Source organism: Mixophyes fleayi, chromosome 3 (genome assembly GCF_038048845.1).
Source record: "Mixophyes fleayi isolate aMixFle1 chromosome 3, aMixFle1.hap1, whole genome shotgun sequence".
NCBI lineage: Eukaryota > Metazoa > Chordata > Amphibia > Anura > Limnodynastidae > Mixophyes > Mixophyes fleayi.
The window spans coordinates 253,651,319-253,668,688 of record NC_134404.1 but is presented as its reverse complement, the minus strand read 5'-3'; the positions used below and the strand labels follow the sequence as shown (position 1 = coordinate 253,668,688).

The window sequence follows — 17,370 nt, the reverse complement described above, 5'->3', positions numbered from 1 at the left end:
CCTCTTCCCAGTTAGTCTTGCGTCTCGGCATGGCAACCTGTTTAGTGGTTACTAGTAAATTGTAGAGTATAGAGATTATGTTCTCTGGCAGGGGATCATGTGCACATAAAGATTTGAGTGGGGTCAGTGATCTAGTTATGACAGGCCTAAGGTCAAGTTTTTCCCATAGGTTATTCAGTAAAGCACACTGTTCACATCCCAAGGCATACAAAACAATTTCGATACCACTCTTAAAACAGGTCTGGAAGCAGGTTATGCATTGGCCTGGTAAGAAGACAGATTTGTTCCAGATGGACCCAATAGTGTAGGGAATTGATGTATTCCTGAAATGGAGTGCATAGTGGACGCAAATTTAACATACAAAAGCTATAACTGGGTGCTACTGTGCCAGGGTAAATCTAAGTTTAGTTGAAACACTTAAGGCTGACACCAGAGAGAACTAGAATCATGATTACATGATATACGCCACAAATTGTAAAGATTATATCCTCTACGAGATTTTTCGAAGGAAGGATTATCTTTCTTGAGGTGACTTGGTATAATTTGTGGCATCTACAAGCCTTATAGATTTTTTATGTGGGACCATTTATTAGAGTTTAATAGTTTAACCTCCAAAGTATGTATTGTGGCCACTCGTACCTTATGGTATTCATCAAAACCTACACAATGTTTCATAAGTAACAAACATATGCAATCCAAAAGCTTTTAGTAGTGTTTGAGTATGTATTCTATGCAAAACTATATTTGATGATATATGCATAGATTAGAAAGTTTTATATTTAGCACATTGATCACAGTGCTTGATTTACCATGGTTTACTATTGATTGCTTTGGGAGACCGGGTACCTCTAAAATTAAGCTGCTTTCATGCTCGCACATAATTCTACATTTTTCTTATATTCCATAGCTTGAGTGCAGATTAATTACTTTTCAAGTTCAAACTTTCTGCACATACATTTCATTGCAAATCCATATATATGACATTTTTGTTAATGTAGCATTTTTCTAAATAATCAGTGTGTGTTGCAGAATGACTTTGTTATCAAAATATTGTTTTATTCAAAAATTTTGGCATTTGATTTAGATTTGATTAGTTGTGTTAGTGAAATTATCAGTTGATCAACTTACTGTACCTTTTTTCTTTTTTTTTTTTTTTTTTTCTTTTGCAGGCTGGAGTCTGGGAAACTTTATTGACCTCTTTAGAGATACTAATCCGAGATAACCATCCTCACAAGTTGTTTAATGTAAAACAGTTGCTAAAAGCCAGAGTGGTGCATCACTTCCTGCTTGCTTGTCAGGTTCTTCAGGTATACTATCTTGCTTGTTGATAATTTGTTCTATTGAAGACATTGAACTGAATTATTGACACTTTATTTTCAATAACGCCAAGCATACTTTGCATTGCTTTTGAAAAAGCATTTAAGGCATACTTTCAAAGCTTCCCTGCAACATATTGTACTTTGTACTTAATGAGTACTCCCTTAGATCTCCATTATACTTTACTGATCATTAGCACTCATGAATGCTACAAGCAATGTTGAATTTCACTCAAATTGATTGGTTGCATTATTTTTTGAACTGCTCGTATTAAAGCATGTTTAAAGGGCTTTAAGATCACTCGTTAACTGCTTAAAATGAACGCTCGTGTGTATAAGGCCTTAATGGCACAAATGTTTGGGTCTGTTTCTGTTACATGGGAGGCATGCAAATATTATGAGGGTGTGATGCTACTCCTTGTGTTTGTGGCAGATGTTAGTCAAGACAAACACTTACTACGTTTGTCTTAAGTGCTATGATTTTATTTTTCCTTTGTTAGAAAGATGAGGCCTATTTAATGCTGGTAGTTTATGCATAATGTATCTGCTCATGTATTAAAAAAATGTGGGTTATTATGGTTTCTCTTGTTATATTTCTTGAATTATAAAATCTTGTGTTAATGTTTTCATTTCATTGTTTCTTGTATCAGGAACACAGGGAAGGATATATTGCATCTATTCCTCAAGAAGTTTGTAGATCATATATCAAAATTATTGAGGAAGTGCTTGGATCACCTCCAGAATTGGACCTGCTCAGGCTTATCTTCCGTTTCCTCTTAGCTGTTCACCCACCAACAAACACTTATGTTTGCCATAATCCAAGCAATTTTTTCTTCTCCTTACACGTAGGTGAGTCATTTTCTTTGCTGAATTATTTCCATTGTTTTATTTTGTCTTTTAATAGTTCTCATAATTTTAATTGAATAATAAAACTGATAATCTTGAAAGGCTATTCTGGGACTCTGGAAACATTAAAATGTTTATAATACTATAGGTTTAAAGTATTATAACACTTTTCTATGTAAATGCAATGCAAGAGAGGATTTTGCAGTAATTTATATTATTTTTCTTGTCAGCTTGAAGTGACAACTGGAAAGGTCCCATTCATATCCCTTTATTGTACTTTTTTTTTTCATCATGATCACTTTATTTTTTTATGAAATACTAGCATATTCCTCATGCCAGTGCATTGGGGAGATGAAACATACCTTGATTACAGTATAGAAAGATGATACAAATTTGGTAACAGCTGTGCATGCAAGAGCTTAACTCAATATGAAACATGTCAATGATACATAAAGCATAAGTTCAAATTTTAAGCATTTGAATGCATATGAATATATGGAGTACTGTGTAGACCCGTTATACAATTAGTTTCTTTCTGCATAAAGCTGTAAAGTGCTTTGTGGATTGTATATATAAGACTGCATTGCAGTGTGTTGAGTGGACCTGAAATTGGTAAAGGAAGAGGTATGGACATAAGTGGAAAAAAAGAGCATGTGGTAAGATTCAAATAAAGTTTTCAAGGTTATGGGGACAGTCTGATAGAGTATAGCTGGAGCACTGGACAAATCTTGTGGGATTGGAATGTGATTACAGGGAATGATGAAGGACATATATTTTTAATAGATGGGATAGTGAGTTAGGTGTTAACTTTTCTTTTTTTTTTTTTATCTTTTTATCCCCTGTAAGTTTAAATTGACAGCTACTTTGCTGGAGAGTTGTTTGCCTTTTTCTTGATTCAACACAGATCACCTTTGAAAAGGTTGAATTTGATGGACATGGATTTTTTTTTTAGCAAAATAGTTTTGTACAGATGTAGCAAGCATCAAACTACGATTTCTGCCATATTTATGTGAAACACCAAACCATTGGGAAGTTTCTCAGTTTCTCACAATTCGCTGTTAAATCATTATAATATAACTTGCTTTTTGCACTAGCTCAGAGCCAGTTGGAGTCAGTGGCGAATCCAGGGGATCGCCCCCCCCCTAGCAGGGACTTGCTGCCGACAGCTACACACTGTGCAGGTCCGTTCAGCAGTGACAGTGTGCTGCCCGGCTGCTCTGATTGTGTTTTAAACACAATCAGAGCAGCGGGACAGCACACTGTCACTGCTGAACGGATCTGCACATACTGTGCAGCCGCCGGCAGCCTTAGAAGTCGGAAAGGGGGTGGGGCAAAGGTCAACATTGAACATCAATCAATGACTAGTTACGTTACAGTAGACTTGTGTATATTAGGGAGATAAAACAATCAGCATATATCAAAAAGTGAAAAGTCAAGATGTTGACCTAATTTTACAATAGAGACAGAGGGGAGAAGAAACAGAAGAAGGAGGTTAGACAGCAGTAAGTAGACCAGATAGGGTAGGGTATAGCAAGCTGCCATTAGATGAAGAGAACAGAGCAAGAGATCGAAAAGAGGAGGGAGGGGTAGGGAAGGTGAGGTAAAGTGCTGAGGAGGGGCATCAAATGGAATGATGTAGAGAAGTCATGTGACAGGAGTTTGAATTTGGAAAAATGATATCCATGGCACCCACACATTATTAAATGATTTAGAGATATTGCGCAAAAAACATGTCATGTACTCCATTTTGTATGAGTGCCATATTCTCTTAACAATTGTCTGCAGTGTAGGCGCAGAGGGTTGTTTCCAATTAGTGGCAACTTGACATAGTGCAGCGGAAACTATATGATGGAACATCTTTAATTGATGTTTGGTAGCGGATGGAATCCCAAGTGGGAGAAGGAAAAATTTGGGAGAGACTGGAATGTCAATTTGCAGTAACTGAGACGCGAAGTTCCTTAGTTCCATCCAGAATGCGACAAGCTTGGGACATTGCCACCAAATATGAAGGAAGGACCCTTCCAACAAACATCCTCTCTAACACTAGTGGGTGAGTCTGGGAAGACTTACGTTTTCAACATTTTTTCTAACATTATACTTCACAATTCATATGGGGCAAAAAACGTCCAAGAATCCAGCTCCTCGTCCTACAGAGATCGGCACGGGTTGGTGATTTGGGGGTCCCCATTTTTAAACACTTTTTTTTGGCAGCGCAATTTGCCCAATGTGTTTTATGGAACTCTTCGGGCTCCTCCAGAGTTTGGGTCTCGATCAAAGCCGAGAGCTTGTGGATTTCTTCCGCCTCCTCTCTCCTGTGGCTCCCTCGTATTAAACGTCCTCGGTCCGCTCTTTATCATCCATTTGTATCGCATTCGCTTTCTCTTTGGGGTCGAGTAAACACAAAGTTTAATCTCGCCCCTGCTCCCAGTCCAATCATTCCTCTCTTCGACAACACTTGAGTTTTCCCCAGGCTGTATAATTTCATCCTTCGAATTTTAAAAAAAGAACAATGTTTACTATCTCAATGATATCACTAAAGACACTTCCTTTCCCTCATTCGAAGACCTAAAAACAAAGTTTAACATTCCCAACACCCATTTTTTTCAATATCTGCAACTAAGAAATTTTTACTCCACTACTAAATTATCTTTAAGAAGCGGGCTGTTGACCTCTTTCGAGTCACTTTTCCTCATATCTCTACAATACGTGGAGCTGAGAGTCCCTGACTCAGACAATCGAGATTCTCATAAGCGGGCTTGGGAGGACCTCTAGATAGTGAAGATTGGGATGAAATAAAATCCAACACTGTCTCTGGACCTTTACTTTTAATTTGGCATTTTCCGAACACACTCCACAATATAAATAAAAAAAAATTAGAAGAAAAAAAACGTCAGTGTGCCTCCTCCCCACATTTTCACCCATCCCAAAAATTGGGCTGCTTTCCATTATAACAAGGGTACCCTCTGCTATAATGAAAACCTCCCAAAAGCTTTTAAAATCACTGGGGTTCTGACCGATCCCTCTGGGCTATGGGGCAGGGGTAATTAACAACTTTACGGTCAATTTTTTGACCCCAGCATAATGGACAGGGGTCTTGCAGACCAAAAGAGTGGAAAAAACAAACACACACACCTTTTTCACCACTTTATTAAATCTAAATTTTTAAATCCCACCCATTCTTTCAATATGAACAACATCAGCAATATGAAAGGGAGTCCTGGAGAATCACGGCTTTGATAAGTTTCAACCAACCACAGATGGTTAGCATGAAAAAGCCCTTATTATTGCATTCCAAACCCCCCACATATAATTTGGACTACACAGGAGAAGAAGAAAGTATGTTTATTCCATTTTGGACAGATCAAGATTATTTTTTCAAACTACTTAAAAATCATTATCTGGTGAATGAGGATGCAAGAGGTCTTAGGTACATCTGTCCATTATAGTGGGACCACTGGGATGGCAAACTTCCCACCATAGGGGTCCCAATTGTGTTAATATACATTGAATTCTGTTGGGGCTTGAGTAATTATTATTATTGTAGATTTGTAAGGCACCGCATTGCTCCGCAGCGCCACACAGTAGAGAAACAAACACATACAGAAAACAAGGATAGACAAGGCAGACAAAATAAATGCAGACGCAAAAACCAAGGCTATGGAGGTCCCTGCTCATTAGAAAGCATGCAGTCTAAGTGGAAGAGGGCACAGCTAAAACACGAGGAGCAAGTTTGGCTTAGAGTGGAGATTGTGAGAGCTGTGAGGGTGTTTTGGTGTGAATAGTATAATCAGGGATAAGGTAAGTTTTAAAAAAAGAGATGGGTTTTTAGAGAACATCTGAAGATTTGTAGGCTGTGGGAAAGCCTGATTGGGAGGCGTGGTAAGGAATTCCATAAGTGGGGAGCAGCACGGGAGACATCTTGTAGGCGCGAGTGAGAGGTAGTTACCAGAGACGTAGCAAGGTGCAGGTCAGAGGTAAATCTAAGAAGATGGGAGAGTATTTTGATATAAGATTTGAGATGTATGAAGGGATGGTGGTGTTGAGGGATTTGTAGGTAAGGGTGAGTAATTTGAATTGGATTCTGAATGCCACAGGGAGCCAGTTTAGGGATTTGCAAAGTGGTGCACCAGATTTCGAGCAGGGAGAGGAATATCAGTCTTGCAGCAGTATATAGGATGGTATTGAAGTGTGGATATATGTGTGTCGGGATTGACTGAGAGTAGAAGGTTGCAGTAGTCAAGACTGGAGATGATGAGAGAATGGATAAGAGTTTTGGTAGCATGTTGAGTAAGAAAAGGACGTATTCTGGAAATGTTTTTAAGGTGGAATCAACAGGACTGGGAGAGAGTCTGGATGTGAAGAGTAAAGCAGAGGGTGGAGTGAAGTGGGACACCAAGGCAAATTGTGATGTTATTGACAGTGAGGGAGATCTGAGGGGAGGTGGTGATTCTGGCAGGAGGGAAGATAATAAGCTCTGTTTTGGATATGTTAAGCTTTAGGTAGCGTTTGGACATCCATGTGGAGATAGCTGAAAGACAGTTGGTTAAACAAGATAGTACTGAAAGTAGAGGTCATGGGAAGATGTATAGATTTTGGTGTCATCAGCGTAGAGGTTGTACTGGAGCCCGAATGAGCGAATTAGAGAAGAGGTGTACAATGAAAAAAGTAAAGGGCCAACAGATAGTGGGAGTGAAGGGAAGGATGTGCCAGAGGTAGAAACACTAAAGGAGTGGTTCGATAGGTAGGAAGTGAACAAGGAATGAACTGTGTCAAAAAGGCCAATGAGTGAAGGGGTGTGTAGAAGAGTGTGATTAACAGTGTCAATAGCAGCAGAGAGGTCCAAGAGAATGAGTATAGAGAAATGACCCCAAGACTTTGCAGTAAGTAGATCATTGCAGTTTCAGTGGAATGTAGGGGATGGAAGCCTAATTGCAGAGAGCCAAGAATTGAGTAAGAGGAAAGAAAATGAGATAGGCGTTTTTGCACTAATCGCTCAAGAATTGTGATGGCAATGGGGATAAGAGAAATAGGGCGGTAGTTAGAGAAAGCGTTTGGATCGAGAGATAGTTTCATTACAATTGGTGGCATGAGCGCATGTTTTAAGGAGAATGGAAATGTGCCAGTGGAGAGAGACAGGTTGAAAAGGTGAGCTAGAGGTGGGCATGCAGTGGAGGAAAGGGAGTGGAAAAGTTTGGAGGTGATAGGGTCGATAGGACAGGTTGTAGAGGGAGATGATGAGATGAGTGTAAAAACTTTGTCTTTAGTTACTAGAGATAATGAATTAAGAGAGGATTGGGGAGTGTAGGTGAAGGTGGGTGGAGTGTGCAAAATCATGGTCTGTGTGGGAGGAAGAGGGAGGAGGTGCAGGGAAGTAAGTTGAAGGTAGCAAAGATGCGGCGTGCGTTAGAAGACTGAATGGATAATAGAGATTTGAAGAATGTTTGGTAATTGAAAAGGCAGTCCTGTAAGGTGAAAGGATGAATTTATAGTGGAGGAAATCGGGATAGGAAGGAAATTTCCTCCAGTGGTGCTTTGCAGTGCGGGAGCACTTTTGTAGGTCTGTTTGGTGTGCCATGGTTGGGGTTTGGATGTCGAAGACTGTATGTGGTAGCTGGAGCTGCATTGTCTAGGGCTGAAAGGAGTGTTTTGTTTTTTAGAAAAAGAAGGCCTAAATAGGGCAAGACATTGCAGACATATTTGAAAAAAGATGTTTTAGTGAAGATGTGAAGTGGATTGGGTTAAGAGTTCTTAAGTGTCATTGAGTATGTGAGGATATATGTGCAAGGGGGAGAGCATGAGTTAAGGTGAGGTTGTGGTCAGAGAGTGGGAATGCTAAGTTAGTGAAACAAGAGATGGAGCAGGAAAAGACAAGGTCAAGAGAATATCCATCACCGTGGGTGGGAGATGTGGTCCACTGGGAGAGACCAAAGGAGGAAGTAAGTGAAAGAAGTGTATTGGTAGAAGAGATAGTGGGATTATTAATGAGAGTGTTGAAAACATCCAGTATAAGAGTAGGCAGGTGAAAAGATATTAAAAAAGTGTATTGCATGAATGCAGCAATTTGTGTTAAATGTTAAGGTTAATACGTGACATTTGTAATGTGGCTGTATTATTAGGTATGCTGGAGAAGGGTGGGATATATATTTGATTGTAACCAATGCTGTAAACTCAAAAGTACAATTATAAATTGGATGTATATTTGTTGCTTTACTTTTGTGAGAACAAGTTTGTTATTGTGTGTAGTGTGGAAATATAGGTTTTATTTAAATGCACATATTTATGGATATCTCAATTTGATTTTTTTAGATGACAAGATATTTCAAGAAAAACTGAAATCTGTTATACATCAGAGACATTCTACCTTTGGAGGACGATCTTCTGTCAGTCCTGTGTTTTCAAGCAGAAGTCCTTTGGAATTTTCAGTTGCTCTGCCAAAAGGTATAATTTTTTTTTATTTTATAATTATTTAGTGCTCACTATTAAAGGCTTTACCCTGAGCCTAAATGTGAGTTACATAAGTTTAAAGATGTTAGATGAGGGCTCATTCAATTGATGTTTGTCACTTAATAGAGTGGTGGGCTATGTCGTGATGTCAGTTTGACTTGCATGTGTTGTGGTATCCAGTCTTCCAATGTCTGGAGTTTTGCAGGAGGGATTTAATGTTGTGATTCTACAAGAAATTAAGGCAGATGACACCTGGTTGATGATGGTGGAAAATACTGTTTATCTATCATCCACTGGGGGACACTGGACCATTGAGTATGGAACCTCCTTCAGAATATGGGCACTTTAAATAATTCTACCAATTAAATGCCCCTCCCTCTTATAACCCGCCACCCTGCAGGGAAGACAGTTTTTTTTTTTTTAGAGTACCCTCAGGACAGGGTGTTCTCTCTTTTCCTGGGCTGCCTCAGCAGCCTGTTTCTGTTTTTGTATTTATTTTTATTTGAATATTTAAGGGCAGGCAGTCTTGCGGGGTTGTCCGCAAACAGGAGCGGGAAAGAAGTCAGTAGTAAGCAGGCATAGTCTACCGCAACCCCGCTCCCTGACATGGGGGTGTCTTCGGGTGTCTTGCACCTCTTCACTGCAGGTTGTAGCTGGGGGTAGATAGAGCAGCACCAGACTGCACCGAGATATCGGCAAGGTAAGTTCTCCTTTCTAGCACCAGTAAGGGGATGTTAAAAAGATGGTCAGCTTCTGTGTGGTGGGGCCTGGATCCTGCTCAGCAAGGCTGCTGCAGAGCCAGGGCTCCATTTGGGAAGTAGAACTAAGTGGGGCCCGCACCAAGCACAGTCGCAGAACAGGGGGGCTGTCCTCTAGGACGCTGGCTGCTGACATGCTGGGCCCTGGGGGGAGATGTAAAAAAGAGCCTTGCACCATATCATTTACCTCTTCCCCAACTGATTTCGACTGTGTTCTGAAGATCAGTCTACACCAGTCACTTTGCCAGCAACCCTGCTGCCTCTTTACCTGCTCATTACCTTATGATGGGGATAAAGAGAGGTATATAACTGCGTGCTGGGGGAGGGGAAGGTGCAGGCCCGAGTAGCATTGTTGCACTCCCCTCCCTGACTGATTTCATGTGTGTACTGAAGATCAGACACTCCCATGAGCTATGCTACTTCCCCTGACTGATGTACTCTCCTCTGTCTCTATAGCAGCAGGTAAATACTGCTAGCTAGAGTAGGACTGGAATTGCATTGGTAATATGCAATATAATTCTACTCAGATTCTTTTGAGTTTTATTGTCTATTGATACCTGGTATATTTATCAATATTTTGTACTTTGTATCTGCCTTTTGTCCTACTCTTTTTCATTCAGGTTGGATAAAGGGAGGTCTTTGACTACTGAGTCCTGGTGGGAGGTGCAGGTACAAGCAGTATAATTTACACTAACTGACTCGGACTGATTTCAGGTGTGTTTTGAATATCAGTCAAGATCAGAAACTGTGCAAGCAACTACACTCTCTTCTGTCTTTCCAGCAGCAGGTATTTACTGCTAGCTAGAGTGGGATTGCAATGTGGATGGTGTGTTATATTTCTGCACAATTTACTGATGAGTTTATTGCTGTTTGCTGATACCTGGTTCTCCTTTTCTATATTGTGTACTCTGTATCTGTCTTGGTTTATCTTCCTTGCCTGTCCTGCCAAATAATAGGGTGTCTAGGATGGTGGGGCTTCATCTGTGACTTGTTATACTTGTGTAAAATATTAGGCTGTGACTATGTGGATAGTCTGAAAAGGATCATCATCATCAACATTTATTTATATAGCGCCACTAATTCCGCAGCGCTGTACAGAGAACTCGCTCACATCGGTCCCTGCCCCATTGGGGCTTACAGTCTAAATTCGCTAACATACACACACACACACACACACACACACACACACACACACACACACACACACACACAGACTAGGGTCAATTTGTTAGCAGCCAATTAACCTACCAGTATGTTTTTGGAGTGTAGGAGGAAACCGGAGCACCCGGAGGAAACCCACGCAAACACGGGGAGAACATACAACTCCTCACAGATAAGGCCATGGTCAGGAATTGAACTCATGACCCCAGTGCTGTAAGGCAGATGTGCTAACCACTACGCCACCGTGCTGCCCAGGATGATTCCACCAAACCAGAGTTGATTCCAGCCAGTGTCTACGATAGCTGGCCTCCCCCCAAAGGATGCCTTTGGAGGGAGGCCAGCTATCGTAGACACTGGCTGGAATCAACTCTGGTTTGGTGGAATCATCCTGGGCTGCACACTAGTGCAGTCTAATTCTGCATTTGCCCAGCAGTTTGCTTCACGTCCACTGGTTGCAGGAGAAGGGACCTGTCCTTCCATCGATTTCACTGAATCTTCAGCCGATTACCCCATGCTTCTCATAGCAATGCCAAAAGATGAGCCTGTTTGGGTGATATTCCTGGTTAAAACTGTACAAGGTTTTGTAAGAGTTTCCTTCTCCTTACTCAGTGAAGAGTTCTCTAGAATATTCTCTAAGTTGCGGAAAAGCCAGTCCTGTCTTAGTCGGGTCCTGGAGAGTGTTTGTTTCTGAGTGCTCTTCACAAGAAGAGGGTAATGTAATAGAACAATCCAACAAAGAGAATTCCTTTTTTTTGACACTTACTCTACACGACATGGTGTGGATGACTTAGTGTGGACAGTTCCCAGGTACTTTTGTGGAAGTTAAATAATTGGATGAAGTCAGCTAAGTTTATTAATATTGGTTTACCGTACGATTGCAATTAGTATACCACGTGTAATGATACAATCGCACAGTTTAATACCACACACCCTTACATCCACACTTACACTTGTAAATAGTACACATTTTCTAAACTTTCCAATTCATAATCGATTATTTAATAAATGAATTAAAGGTTAACTATACAGATAATATTATAGTAAAGGTATTTATGGTTCAGGAGCTCTACAATATATAGAGTTTGATCTCATATTAATCCATATTTCGCCAGCGGTAACCCGGCTTCCACAGAGTAGCTATCGGATCTAGTTATGAGCAATATGAGATTAATACTCAAAAGCACTTTTCTTATGGGTCAGTTTAAATGAGTTCTTCAGCAGGAAGACACTTATGCAACAGTTGAAGTGAGTTGCCCCCTCCTTGAAGAACTCTCTTAATGTCACAAAATTTACACAGATAACACTACCAGTGTTTTTTCTAACCTTGACAGCATATAAGCAACCTCTGTTTCAGGGACGGTCTCTCTTTGTCATCAGGTATCAGAATTGTCGGACAGTTCCTGGATCCAGGACTGCGCAGCATATGTATTGGTTGTACTTTGTATTATTTTTGTGTTATGCTTAATTTTGCTATTTAATCTCTTTTGTGCTTTGGAACCATTTTAATCGCATCAGTCAATATTTATTGATAGCGACGATATGGACTTAACACTATACATTTAGGACAGGGGCTAGTCAGCAGAGTCTGCAGGACACTGTTTAAAAGAAAAAAAAAACGTTGATTTCCTTCCTTATCCTCTGCAAAAAATTGCTATGTTAGTCACAGGCCCAACCTGTACATAGCTTTAGATTATATGCAGATATCAAACCCTTAATCACTTACCAGAGTAGGTTGCAAGGAAATTTCACTTACGGGTTTGCCTCTATAGTGTGATTGTCATTTCCCACATCTATTCTCCACTAATACCACAGCATGCAAGAATGGTACAGACAGGGAGTTGAGACCATTCTTAAAACTGTTAGTTTGTGGCTGGTGCTTTACTGAGTCCCATTTTTAGCTTCAGATTGGGTCAACTAGACTACAGGAAAGTGCCCAATGCAACTCTTTGCAGGCTTGCAGTCTGGGTGACATTGGTGTATAATGGAAACCTTGTCGGTACATATGTATATCTGAGGACACAGCCCTGGATGCTGGTCAAAACGGGGTGCCAGAATTTTATCTTGATGGTCTTAGCTTGCCGAGCCAATTAGCTCATTGGTTGGGAGGCAGAAGCAGAGTCAAAAGGACTCTGGATGTCTATTTGGGGTTGACTTGGATAAGATTATTAGCCAGGCGACAGGTGAAAGAGTTCCTACTGGTATATCTGCCAAGAGCGCAGAACTCTTGGTTTCAGGCCTTTTCACGATATGGTAAAGCCACAGGTATCAGGAATCGCTTCGGCAGTTTCCAGCTCCTCGTAAAGGACAGCAGGCGTGTTCCACTAAGATGCCGTCAGCCAGGTCCTCGAAATAACAGTCTGCATGATGGACCTTCTGTCCTCCCTGCAGAGGCAGTTGTTTGCGCCTGACTGCTGATTTATAGGGGTCAGTGGTTCAGTTCAACTTCAGATTCCTGAGTGAGGGGATAAATTAATTTCCTATCTTCTCACTACCTGTCTCTCTGGGGACCAGCTTTAATTACCATGCAGTTAGTCAATCCCACATTATTTGCAGCAAGTGTGATTTTCTTTCCGTGTTAGTATAACACACTGGGAGGGGTTTTCTTCCCAAAAGCTGTTTGTGTTAAGGTATCAGATGGATTCATTCGGCAGGATGATCCTCGGGACAATGGCCAGTCATGTTCAGATGGACATACTCAGATTAATAGGGTGTCTGGCTCTCAGATGGATACTGCCCCTTGGAGGTTGAGATGGCAGCGTTAATATGGCCTGTCCCCGGGCTATATAAGATTGGACGATTTGGAAAACAGATGTTTTCCCCTGGTGCTGAGATTATGTCTCCTTTCACTGTGCGTTCTTGAAAAGCTTCCGTTAAGTGTTCTAGTATTAAGAGTGTTGCTAAGCACATTATATAACATTCATATATTATGCTACAATAAATCACTTCTTTCAAGTTCAGTGCGTACCATTCTTTTATTTTCTACTTGAGAGTCTTGTGTAAAACCGACTATCTCACTTTCTTTCCTTTCACTTCATTCTCGACTCTCTGCAAGCAGGTTTCCACCCCCAACATTCATGTTCATGTAATAAATTGTTATATTTAACAGATTATAGATCAGATTATATATAATCAGCGATGTTTATAGTGTTTTCCACCCCCAACATTCCACTGAAACTGCTCTCACAAAAGTGATCAATGATCTACTTACAGCTACGTCTAAGGGTCATTTCTCTATTCTCATCCTCCAGGACTTCTTTGCTGCTTTTTACATTGTTGATCACCCTCTTCTCCTACAAACCCTTTACTCCTTTGTGACTACACTCTATTAGTGTCTCTACCTCTGGCCCTTCCTTCACTCCACTTTTACTATCTGTTGACTCTGTTTTTGGCTCTCTTCTTGTCTCCCTGTACACTTCTTTTTTTGGAAAAACAATTTCCTCATTCGGTCTCCAATACCACCTTTATGCTGACAAGTCCCAAATCTACCTCTCCTCCCTTGACCCCTTCTTTACTATCTTGTGTAATCATCTGAATCTGTTATCGCCATATGGATTTCCCAATGCTGTCTAAAGCTCAACATGCCCAAAACAGAACTAATCCTCTTCCCTCCTCCCAGAGTCACCACCGCTCCTCAAATCTTTTACACAGTCAATAATACCACAATTTCCTCAGTCTCCAAATCTTGCTGCCTTGATGTCACCCTTGACTCAGACCCTCTGCTTTTTTCCCTCACAGCTAGACTCTTTCCCAGACCTGTCATCTAAGAATTTTTCTTACCCAATATGCTACCAAAACGTATCAGTTGTCTTTTCATCTCCCACCTTGACTATTGCAGTCTCCTGCTATTTGGCATTCACCTCAGCAATCTATCCCCACTTATATTAATTTTAAATGCTGTAGCAAGACTGATCTGACCGCTCCACATGTGCCACACCACTTTGCAAATTCCTACACTATGTCCTCCAGAATTCAATTCAAATTACTCACCCTTACCTATAAAGACCTCAAAGACGCCACCCCTTCATACATCCCAAATTTCATATCAAAATACTTTCCTTCTCATCTTCTTAAATCTACTTCTGACCTGCACCTTGCCTTTCCTCTGGTAGCTACCACTCACTCTTGCCTAGAAGACTTTTTCCATGCTGTTTACCCACTTATGGAATTTCTGCAGCCTGCAAATCTTTAGATGTTCTCTAAAAATACAACTTTTTTTTTTTTTTTTAAAGCTTTCCTTGTCCCTGATGATACTGTTCACACTAATACACCCTCGCAGCTGTCCCAATCTCCCCTCTAAGCCATACTCGCTCCTCTTGTTTCAGTTGTACCCTCTTCCACCTAGAATATAGATTTTCCTATCACACCCAATCAGGCTTTTCTTTCCATTTATTTTGTTTACCTTGTATTTCCCTGTTTTATGTATGCTCTATCTTCTCTACTGTACAGCACTGTGGTGCCTTACAAATCTATATTGATAATAATAAGAATTTCATCTCTTTATATACAAATTTGAATGAGCACTAAGCTGTTTATTGTTTAAGGGTGGAATGTTCTACGTGAATCACTGTGTAATCTGGCCATTTATTACTTCCAGGGCAACGCATGAAGGGGTCTTGTGCACAAGTGCCCTCTCCTATTTGAATAGGCAATGCCATTCGTATTTTATGCTTGATAATTAGATTATTCTTCATATGTTTATGCTATCTGTTATGGCACTTTGTAACTGCTAGAAATAGCTCATAATCACAAAAATCGATTAGTGCTGCATTGAACTGTAATTGAGCTATAGGTAAGTACTATTTGTTATTGAAGAGGGTAGGTTTAATACACTTAAAAATTGAGCAGAATAGAACAGCCAGTGATACGCTAAAGATGCTTCACTTAACTTTTCCCCAAGTGAAGGATTAGATGAACTCCATTTCATGAATTCATGGCTGCAGCCGTTCACAAACCCACGGATGCAACCAGTATTATAAGATAAAGGAAGAGGCATTATTGCTACTCATTGTAGACTGCATCTTCATGCTCAATTACTTAGGGAGTGCAGGGGAACAGTGGCAGAAATAGAAAGGTAAGGGGAGGTGGTTGCTTCAGTGTCAATGTTTTTTCAGTTAGTTATTGTGAGGCTGTGTGTCAGTATGAATCTGTGTGTTAAGGAACAGATTATTATTTTTCTTTTTTAAATCATAATTACGTTTGTGTAATTATTAAAAATAATGTAATTACTTACTTTGTTAAATTATTGCTGGTATTAGAAGTGACCTTGGCATTCCACCTTCATTGTTGAGCTTCTTATTTCTTCAACGGATGTGCTTTCTAGCCTCTAATAACTTTACATTTTACAGTATGGGGTACATTGTCTTGTGTATAATCTTTATGGTACATTTGTTAAGTTTACGCAAAGGCTGTCATTTGAGGGGTTACGTTATATGCAGGCTACACAAAGTGAATATGGAGCTTGGTAAACTGAACTTGAAAAGTGGAGTGTGTGTGAAGTGCAAAGCCTGCGCTTTCCATTGATAAAAATACCTCTCAATTATACATTGTACATTTGGAGGGCCATGTTAAGTCACTTTGAGTTTACGTTAGAGATGGAAATTACACATTCAGGTGTCCTCAGAAGTAAAGAGTTAAAGGTGTATACTTTTTTAATCCTGTCCTATTTTTGCAATTGATGGAGGATAATACTACCACATGAAAGTGTATGGCATTTTCCTTGAATTTTAAAATCCATGGATCTTTTCTCTTGCAGATACCGATTCCACAAAATCACATATGCATCTTTCTGTGGTAGAGAGGTCTCGTTCCAAGAGTTTGCCAGCTTCTCCTTCATGCTCCCCTAAAATGCACCCAAAAAGGTTAGGAGGAAGCTTGAGAAAGAGTACAGATGACTTGACAGACTCAATAAAGCATGACCAAGGAATTCAAAACAAAATTTGCAGTTTTGAATATAAATTGGAAGTGCTGAAAAAAAGGGAAGATCAGTATATCAGCAGCTGTGAGTCAGCACACACCGTATGTGAATCATTGATGCTTTCCGACTGTATCACAGTTATTGAGCCTTCCAAAGAAGACTTGGAACGATCTGCCTTAAGTCTAGAAAGTGCAAATAATGACTCTGGTAAAATAATGCCTTATGAAAGTACTGGAGAAGTGTTTTTGCAGCGGCCAGACAATCTCAAAGGAATTCACTCACCCAAGAAAGGACAGAATAATATTAATCTTGCTTTTCCTTCAAGTGGATCTTTAACCAGTGCATGTTGGACAGATGTTCCTGAGAAAAAAATGTCTGAAGAATGGGGTAGCTTTCCCTTCTCCCCAATGTTTGACCTTACACGCACAGATTCTGTCATTTTAGAGGAAAGGTACTGTCTCTTTTTTTCTGCTGTCTGTATGATGTAGTCAATAGGACCTTTCCCTTATCATAAAAATAAATTATATATTTATAAACTCTATTTGTACCAAAATTAGCTTTTACAAGAAAATTGTAAACAGATAAGAAGTGAAGGGACCACTAATACTAAAAATACAAGCTGACTCATATAAAATATATACTAATAATATGTGGATGGGTGCACATCCTCTTTCTCATATTTATTTTACATATCAGTACATAATTAAGACCTAAAACTTAATGGTTTTAGATATGGGAAGGCATTAATTAGATAGGCATTTCATAATATTGATAGAGAGGGGGAGACAGGTTAAAGACAATTGTGCACAAAATCTCCGATTTACATATACACTGATGCAGTGATATATTGTTTGTTTTTAGTGCGGCGGATTATGTTTTGTTTTCAAATACACAGTGGTTTTAACTGTCCTGGAAGCGCTTTCTTAAATGA

General features: G+C 40.0%; 1 protein-coding gene across 1 annotated transcript in view; it reads left to right on the top strand.

Annotated features, from left to right (window-relative positions):
• LYST (lysosomal trafficking regulator) overlaps positions 1 to 17,370 on the top strand; it is a 461,445-nt gene that overhangs the window by 162,249 nt on the left and 281,826 nt on the right. The window contains exons 20-23 of the mRNA XM_075200948.1: positions 1,170 to 1,307; positions 1,967 to 2,165; positions 8,469 to 8,600; positions 16,278 to 16,890. Of these exons, the coding sequence (XP_075057049.1) occupies positions 1,170 to 1,307; positions 1,967 to 2,165; positions 8,469 to 8,600; positions 16,278 to 16,890 (1,082 nt within the window). The remainder of the gene's footprint in view (positions 1 to 1,169; positions 1,308 to 1,966; positions 2,166 to 8,468; positions 8,601 to 16,277; positions 16,891 to 17,370) is intronic.